General features: G+C 45.0%; 1 protein-coding gene across 1 annotated transcript; it reads right to left on the bottom strand.

The window, feature by feature from the left end:
- Positions 1 to 857: 857 nt before the first annotated feature.
- On the bottom strand, positions 858 to 6,043 carry rhoub (ras homolog family member Ub). Its single transcript, XM_053422689.1, has 3 exons — positions 5,619 to 6,043; positions 3,802 to 3,860; positions 858 to 1,839 (listed from the first exon to the last, which is right to left on the bottom strand). The coding sequence occupies exons 1-3, from the start codon at positions 5,854 to 5,856 to the stop codon at positions 1,384 to 1,386; spliced, it is 753 nt and encodes a 250-aa protein (XP_053278664.1). The 5' UTR covers positions 5,857 to 6,043; the 3' UTR covers positions 858 to 1,383.
- Between the last annotated feature and the right edge of the window lie 3,710 nt (positions 6,044 to 9,753).

The following is a 9,753-nucleotide window of genomic DNA, read 5'->3' as shown; positions in this document are numbered from 1 at the left end:
GTTTTCATACATCTGCTCTGTATCGCTGTTGATCGCTTATCGGCCCAGAGGGAACAGATAAGCAGACAGAGCTGATTTGACGGGCTTCTGAAAAATAAGAAGCAAAACATAAGAGTCGGTCTCTTTGGTGATTTCACCTGGTTCACTTTATGAGTAGGGAAACAAAGACAGATCAGGATCTGTTTAAGGCAGCGACCTCAAGGAAAGACCCTGCGATCGTCTAAACCAGTGGTGTGTAGTGCGGATCGGATATTTTTTCAGATTTACGTCACAAGCAGCACAAGTTTCCACACCACCGGTACAAAGGCCATTGCATGGCAAGACTTCAGTGATATATTTGGACTGTTTGATAAGGACAATGTACAGCGGCACTACTCAACGTATTGAAACCAAGAGGCCTGAAAATTAAGAAACAGTTTTCAGTCAAATGCAACTGTGTTTAAAACCTACAGCAGACACGTGTTCCGAGCTGCAGGTTGTGTATTGGTGAGGACATTACAGAACTCTGACCGTGTGGTTGACCAACAGTGGGACAGCTGAATCAACATGTGGCACAGACACAAGCTGGGGGAGGGGGGGAGAAACCCCTGCACTAGCTCGTGGTTCAACGTGAACGGCCAGACTGATGTGACAGCTCCCAAACAAGATCCACCGCTCAAACCAGTCGTTCCTCAAGAACTCATCGATTTCACATAAATTCATACTCGTGTACATTTGATTGTGATTCAACAGTGAATGAGTTAAAAGTGTTCAGATCTGATTCTTACCAAACTGTCATTTGAAGTTTTACTCTGATTTTGAAAATGTGCACTTAAATTTGTTAGTATCTCTGATTTAAGCTGAGCCTCTATCAGAAGTGGATTACAGTGTAGAACATAAAGTAATATACTTTTTTTTTTTAAAGTAAGGCATCAAATCGGAATAAAAAGGAGGAGTATACTTTTAGTACATAACATCGCCGCCTGAACACCTCCCCTCCAAGTCCAGCTCACATTTCCTTTGGACCAGATCAGTATGATTTGCAGTCCTTGTGCCGTAAATGTTTATTAGCTCCATAATTTTTGGTTGAGCGCTGGTCACAGTCATATTTAACAGTTGAGTCTGGCTCTGAGCAGCAGACAGTGGTTACAGCCTCATGGTCTCTGTCTTTCGGGCATCTACTGGATTTTAATGGTCAGGGAGAAGCCATGCCAGACCTGAAACCACTCTGCAGCCGCCTCTGTTGATCTGTTGTTCCACTGAATTAAAGCTGCTCTGGCCGGCACATCTGGGGTCGTCCAGTTGTATGTAAAAATAGAAGTTCGTACATCCATGTTAGCCCCTTCAGACAAGTCAGCAGTTCCAGTTTTGTATCGGTCACAGGAAAATGAATCTCCTCCGTCACTACTGGACGCACACGTACTTTTTCCACCAGGACTTGGAGAGCATCTTCATCTTATCCGCTGTGCTGCGGACCTTCCTCTCCCGTCGGGCTCTCCTGTCAGAGTGCCGCAGCCCCACGGCGATGGCCACGTCGAACACCTCCTTCAGATTCTTTTGCGTCAGTGCTGAACACTCAATGTACGTCACAGCCCCTGCTTTTTCCGCCAGCGCTCTGGCATCTTCCTCCTGCACCGGCAGCTCCCTCCGCCTCGCCAGCTCGATCAGCACCTTGACGTCCTGCCGCAGGTCGCACTGTGTGCCCACGAGGATGACGGGCGTGAGAGGGCAGCGGCGTCGGATCTCGGGCACCCACTTCTCCCAGACGTTCTGAAAGGAGGCAGGGCTGACCACACTGAAGCACAGCAGCAAGGCGTCTGTCCGACTGTAGCAGAAGTGCCGGAGTTTATCAAACTCGTCCTGATAGAGACAGAAACAGGAAGTTAGAAAGGTGGAGGTGTTCCAGGTTGTGATATTTTCCATTTGGGCTCTGATCAAAGTCTTTCCTTTGTGATTTTGTCCCTCGACCTCTCACACAGACGGACCACAGACACAACCCACTGCCAGTAGTCACCTCACTGGTCAACACACTCAAGCACCAGGACACCACAGGAAGAAAAAAAAATTGTTTGATGCCAAGCTGTCTAAACAGTGTTTATATTGGGCTAATACACATCATACAATGTCTTAAATGAACAGTGTGGAGCCACACAGCTTGGACAAACAAGGGCCTCCCACATCCTTGGGTACACAGATTAAAGCCGGCTCTCCTCTCTAAACTCTTTCCTTCCCAGGGCACATCTCCTGATCCCTAAACAATGCTCTGTGCCAACACCTTTGTAATTCAAAAACACAACTCAAATCTGTAGACACAACCAGTTACTCTAACCGTCAACATGTGGAAAACTGTTGAGGCTCAACAAACGCCCTGGACACTTATCAGCTTGTCCTTTCCCCCCACACAAACTTTGGCTTTGCTCTGTGATCCCATGACGTGGATCCATCTGCAGCACGTACAGACGTATCAACATCTCTGCGCACGGAGCAGCTTTGTTTATCAGCTCTGGCGGCAGCTGTTATCGTCTTTCTCCAGACGTTCTCCATCTTTTCTGTGTCGCCTCACTCGCTCTCTACCTCTCTCTTTCTTTGTCATCTTTTCTTTCTTTTTTGGCACACCCCGACCTATTTCTGGCACAAGCTCCCCTCTTATGAAATGGCATCAGTACACTAAGTGTTTGTGGACTTTTATCCGCCCATATTTGCCCAAGCTTGTCGGAGTGTGGGTTTGGGAGTGTGTGTGTGTGTGTGTGAGTTCAGCTTTAACACTGTGTGCAGCTTGCAACACGCTGTGAGGTTGTACATGTATTATGGGCTTGTACAAATGCCTCGTTCCACTTTACTGCCAAAGAGTCTTTGATTGTGCGTAGAACTGGCAGTTCCTTCGCCGTGTTTTTGAATTTCAAATATGCTGCTGCTCCCGGGGGCAGGGCTCCATTAGGTTGGATATCCAACCACCCATGCCCCGAAGAAATTCACACACAACTATCACAAGCTGTTCATTTCAAAATTGCCCCACCAATATAATGAGTCAATAAATTTGCCTGGCAAGTTGGACCTAAACAGTGGAGACTGAAAGAAACAGTTTTTTCTATATCACCTCCAGTCCTGTCTCCACCAAGAGATACTGGCGACATTACTACGACACAAAAGTAGCTGCAGTTGGGCCGATTGATAATAAAAATCCAAACAGATTCAACTTGTATTTATTTTTCCTAAAAATTTAATTCTGTTTAAATTGACTGCATTTATAAAAGGGCTTTTCTAGTCTCAGCGAACATTCAACGTCTTATTCACCCATTTACACAAACAGTGTTTATACAACTTGGGATTCAGTATGTTGACCAACACTTCTACATGTGGACTGGACGAGCCGGGGATCGAACCACCAACATTCCAATTAAAAGACAACCCACCTCATCTCCTGAGCCACAGTCGCCCATGCAACCCAATTAAATATCCACAAACAGTTGAAATGACCCTCAAATACCGATTGTTTGATTTTAAAATAAATAAAAACTGAGAAATTCAACACGTGGGGGGTGGAAGAGGCAAATGTTTGGAATGTATTGCTTAATAAAAACGTCTAAAAGATTAATAAACGGTACAAAACTTCATAAGAATTCATCCAACAGTTTTTCAGTGTCAGCCAGAGATATGGATGATACATGTCATTGATAAAATGGGACATTTACTGTATATGGAGCAAAGGTTGAGAGACATGTGGGCCATACACAGTGTGTGTGTGTGTGTGTGTGTGTGTGTGTGTGTGTGTGTGTCCGTGTGTGTGTGTCCGTGTGTGTGTGTGTGTTTGTGATAACTCACCTGTCCTGCAGTGTCACACAGCTGTAGTCTCACCGGGTTTCCATCCACCTGAACCACAGCTGTTGACATAGAAACAGACAGACAGAGAGAGAGAGACATTAGACTCTAGACTCCACCTTCAGCAGTTAACACACTACAAACGCACACACAACCACCCACCACAATCTTCTCTGGAGTAAACAAAAGCCAGCCAGTTGCAAACACAAAGACCCCCTGCTCTGCTCCTGCAGCGCGCAGACGGCCCGCTCCGTCTCGCCCACCCACTCTGCCAGTTACTGTCGAGACCATAACACTTTACTGTTGCTGAGCTTTGTTCTCGCTTGTGTTTTGACAGAGGCCCACTCCGAGGCTGACTAACAGATGAGTTTAAGGAAACAGATTTTTGTTTGCCCTGTGACTCTCTTCCAATCAGCCTCACTTCCAGATTGGAGAAGTGGATGAGTCACCTTCCAGCCGGTTTCATTATAGGGCCATTTATTCTCCGCTGCACAATGCAGAGCAGCAGGCACATGGAAACATTTACACTACGCCTGGAGTGGTCGGTCACAGCACCTGATCAAAGAGCCGGCTGGAACTGTTCATGTCAGAGGACAGGCATCGTGGCACAATGCTTTTACAAAAGAAAGAGAAGGGGCAGAAAGAGAGGAGAGGAAGAAAGGAAAGAGAGAAAGAGAGAGAGAGGGAAAGCGAGAGCTGTCAGTGTGTAATCAGCTCCTAATCCCTGACATATGATAGCTCTTTGATTTCCAGGACCAGAACTCCCCTCTCATCGTCCCCTCTCCCAGCCTCCCCGCTCCTCTGCCACCTGTGGCATTGCGTAAGTGCTCAGAAGTCAGCTTTCTCAAGAGGACACACTGATCCCGGGCACAGAGAGATGACATCACCAGCAAGGGCCCCAACTGCACAATCGCTCTCTGTCAGGCCACGGCGAAAGACAATCCCTGCCTCAGAGCCACTGCGACAGATGTGCCCATTCCAGTGTGGAGGAGAGGGCTCGCGGGTCAAGGCTGACAACAATAGGCCGAGTTGTGCAATCCAAAACCCCTGAACCAGAGACCGGCCTGTATGGGAGGGTTGAGCCAGAGTTTGTCTGAGAGCGGTGTGTGTGTGTGTGTTCCCAGTGAGTGTTTTACAGGATTTGTTTTGACTAAGTTTTTCCTGGATTTCAGTGTAACGTCAGAGAATTAACTTGGATTATTGACACAAACACTGAGGTGTCCAGGAGACAATGCCAAGTAATGTTTCCTTAATTCTAGATAAGAATACAAATCTGTCATCTTATACTCTTCTCATATACATCTTCTAGAGTCTCTCAAGGGTTTTCCAAAGAGATATGATCATGAAGCAAAGAAGGTGATCAACAGGTCACAGGTGTATGATCCCTTCGTGCCAGCTCTGATCGGTTTAAAACACGTGTCCCCGTTTGGAAGGATTTTCTTTACTCTTCCTATGTTTCATGGAACAAAACCTGCTGGGACTAGTGAGACCGTTTGGAAAAGTGGAGCCGTGCCAATTGGAAACCTTGGCTACATCCAGGGAGGATAACCCGGCTGTCCATCAACACTGATGGGAGAGAGATAGTATAGGAAACACAAACAAATCTATAACAACAGTGGAATAATAGGAGGGTTGGCAGAATGGAGGGGTGCAGCCATGAGTTATTCTTTAACTCATGTCAGTGGAAAGTGAGTCAGGCAGGTAGGAAGAAAGTGATTTACCTCTGAAAAAACGTGTTTCTACACTTCATGTGACTCTGCTTGGAATTAAATCATTTTGCGTAAAATACAGAAAAATAGCAGAAGATCGAGATTATTTACCCGAGAAGTCATCAAACGCAGTGGGGACATATTTGGTCGGGTATCCGTTCGTCGTGTAGCTGACCACCAGGCTGGTTTTGCCCACCGCTCCATCGCCGAGCAGGACGCACTTCAGCAACCGCTCCTGCGGCTGCCCCGGCCGGGCGGGCTGCGGGTTGTGCGGGTTGTGCGGGTTGTGCGGGGGCACCGGAGGGGCCATGGCCTTTCCGTAATCCATGGAGAGCGGCGGAGGTGACATTCAATCGGCCAGTGCTTCACCGGCGGAGGAAGCACCCACCATGAGACCCGGGCTCCTTCTCTGGCGCGGGTGCGGCCAAATGTTGCTCGTGCGTAAAGCTGCTCCTCTCGCAGTGCGCGCTGTCAAATCCAGGGACTCCTATCACCATCCCGACCTCAAACAGACTGCAGCCCCGAGCTGTGCGCTTCTGAGGGCGGATCCAAACGGGGGATATATCCACACATGGATTTGACTAATCCCACCCACTTCGCCTCCCAGCAGAGGAGGGCTGAACACAGGTTGAAGTTCGGAAATGAGTGGCAAAACGTTTTTCTTTTATTATACACTATGTGAGATTATGTGTGCTTTACTCTTTAGAGAAATCATATTGTTACAGAAGTGATATTGTTTATGTTATTATTGCTTGTTACGTGTATTATTTTACATTATTTATCTGCTCAATTCAGTGTGTGTGACCCTGTGCCAAAGAGTCCAGACTTTCCTGACCAGACAGGAGGAGACAACCTTGACGTCCATTTTAAACCTGACACATGAAGTAATACAATTTCAAACCCAGTCAGACCACCTGACCTGAGGTATTCTGTAGCCAGCTGAGTCTGGAAGATGCAGCCAAACTGTAGCTGCAGCACAGTAAAAATATGAGATCACAGCTCAGCCACGAGATGTTTGTATGAGACTGATTCAAACTTAACTTTCCTCCTGATTGGGTAGTTTCTCAAACTGACCAGTGACAAGCGAGATGTTGTTTCTCAGAACTAAAAGAAAAGCCAGACTCAGTTACCAGCTGGAAAATGGGAAGGAGGCGATGTCTTGCCTGTTGTCGCCCCCTTATGGATAAGAGCAAGAGAAAAGAGTGAGGAGGTGAGGCCTGTGCGCCCTTCACAGGCCTCACCTCCTCACTTCCAGAATCCACAGCTCTATAGGTTTCATGTGGAAATGCATCTGTGGGACCTTTACTTTAAATCTGAGTATGTTAACAGACACATAAAACAACTACTGACCCTCTGTTGTATCTTTACAATAACTCGTTCCTTAATGGTGGGAAATACATTTTCCTGATATGACCCCACATCAAGAAGAAAATTGTATTCACTGCCCTTTTTATATTATATAAAAGTCTGTGTGTTTTTTGGACCTGATTACATTTTTTTCTGAAACCTACAGGCGCCATCTTTGGGCAATGCAGGCTGATTGAATTATAGATGTACCTTCAATGTGGGGATTTCAAATATAATGTAGTTCCATGTCCAGCTCAGCTCATCAGGTGAGATACGATGAAGTCCTTAATATCAGTCTAGTTGCTTCTACACTCATTGAGCACTTTATTAGGAACACCATGTTAATAATGTGCAGGGCCTCCCATTGGTCTGGAAACAGCCTCAGTTCATCCACACGATGTTGGAGATTTTCTTTTCAGATTCTGCTTCATGTTGCAGTGATCACATCAGATAATTCCCAGAGATCTGACAGACGCATGCTCATGTTACCAATCTCCTGTTTTACCATCATAGAGGTGTTGGATCACATCTTGGGACGGTGGAGGCATCTGAAGTTCACTGAACTGTTCATGAAGCCGATGACTTTCTCTTTGTGACATGCTTCACTGTCATGCTAAAAGTAACCATGAGAAAAGGGCAAATCGTGGACATATAGGGTTACATATATAAGCAGCAACATTCACACAGGCTGTGACTGTCATGATTGATTAGTATCAAGGGGGCCAGAATTTGCCAACGCCATCAACAGAGTGGACTGTGGACACAAAGCTGGTTGGGTCTGTGGATTCTGATTGGATCATCTGCAGCCTCAGCAGAAATCCAGATCCTTCGGGACTGACTACTTATTTTTAATCTGCATCCGTCCAGTGTTTCTGATCCTGTGTCCGAGCAGGTGGTGAGCAGGCCTGCAGAGAAACAGCTCAGCTCGTCTGTGTGCAGCTGCAGAGTGTGGACTAATGTCACCGTGATGATGAAGAGGAGGAGGAGGAGCAGGCGGTTCACTCACCAGGGGGCGCACACTTATCTAATATGAGACAAACAGCTGAAGGGAGCTGTCAGAGGGATGAAGGCACATGTGGAGCCTCTCAGGAGGAACATGGACTTCCTGTTTCAGCCCAGTTTAAACGTGTTTATCTCAGATGTTATCAGTACCTGCTGATTAACCAACTTCTGTAGCTGGGAAAGTAAAGTAAGCAGTAACACTGGAGTGAATATTTCCCAATGAAGTGGTTTATATATGAAGTAGAAAAAATGCAAATCCTTAAATCCCTCAAAATATCACTGAAGTAGTGAATTTACCTTCATTGGCACTGATGCTTTGAACCCTTTACAGCATGTTAATGATGAACTTCTGCTCTTATAGTCCATTTACAACTCGAAATAATTTTTTTAAAGTATTACAACTTTATTATTTCCCCATGCACTCGGTTTCTCCTCTTGAGTACCTCGCCCTCTCCTCCCGAGTGTCTCTGTCTCTTCTGCTTGCTGCCAGAGAGCATCAGTCCTTCATTGAGCCGATCAAGGCTGGAAAAAAGCACTGCCGTGTACAAGGTACAACTGTAAACACCTAAACACCAAGTCCAAGAGTATGGTTGAAGGTGTGTTCAGCTCCGAATGCAGATGGTTTCTAATATTTCTTTGGTCTTAATAGATACGGATGGGCAGTGTACCAGACAGAGGAGGACGCCCGGGGGAAGTTGAGCTGCCTATGCCAGTGTCAGGAGAGCGAAGCGCGAAAGGGAATCGAGGGAATCGAGGAGGTGGACACCATCATCTGCGTACATTTCCAGATTAGAAAGAGAAAAACCTGTAACATGTCTTTCACTTTAGTTCAAATGAAGGAATAAGTGATATTTTTCCTTTATTTAAATACTTCAAACAAAATGTGACCATGGATCGCCACATGGGATTTCATTTTATAGTTATAAATGTGTGTATAATTTTTTGTTAGAACACATAAACATACCTGACTTGGACATTTCTAAAAGAGCTTGTCATTGCTGTAATGTACTGGTATGTAAAAATATATTTTTGTTCTGTTTATCAAAGAAAAAAATAAAACTAACATGTTCTTTAACATGCTATGCACATTTATATAATGAGGTCTATTCTATTCTGGATACCTGAACCTACAAAACACAAGGTTTATTGGAATTTTTCTATTACCTCCGTGAAGGAGGTTATTTTTTTCATCAGGGTCTGTTTGGTTGTTTTTCTGTTTGTTAGTGGGATTATGCAAAAGAAGCTCAATCAATTTCCATGAAATTTGTGGAGGTCTGGGTGAACCCATTAAATTTTTTGTGTGAATCCAGGATTTTTTTTTACTTTCTTAAAGATACAAACCCGCTCACTGCATGAAATATAAAACTTTTGCAGCTGTTTACGTTTTATGTTGAAAAATATTATTTATTAGGGCCCGAGCATCGAACAGTAGGAGACAGTGGGAGGCCCTATTGAAATTATAAGGATTATTAGGGCCTGAGCACCTCTGGTGGAAGGCCCTATTGTATTTTGAAGGATTTATATTTCCCTTCTGGGCTTTTCAGGGTCTAGACATGCCCCAATTCTTACCAAAAATTGCAGGAAACTCAAAAACTCAAAAAAGTAAGTAATTTGAAATGGGCGTTGCAAAATGGCTCAACACTGCCATCTAAGGAAAAGCCCCTCAGTTAGTGGGAGCGGGATTTATCATAACTCCTTATATGTAAATGTTTTGAAAAAATAGATTAATTAAATTAAATTAAATTACATTATCCTGTGCAGTCCACCTCTGTGCATGAGGTGCACAGTCCTTTTCTGGGCAGGAGCTGCAGGTGTTGAGTTATTTTCATGAACTAAACAGTGTTGCACTTGAAGATACTGATCATGGAGTGTTTTTTTTCTTTCACATTGCACAATC

Source organism: Pleuronectes platessa, chromosome 5 (genome assembly GCF_947347685.1).
Source record: "Pleuronectes platessa chromosome 5, fPlePla1.1, whole genome shotgun sequence".
Classification (NCBI taxonomy): Eukaryota; Metazoa; Chordata; class Actinopteri; order Pleuronectiformes; family Pleuronectidae; genus Pleuronectes; species Pleuronectes platessa.
This window is presented reverse-complemented; position numbering and strand designations above follow the sequence as displayed.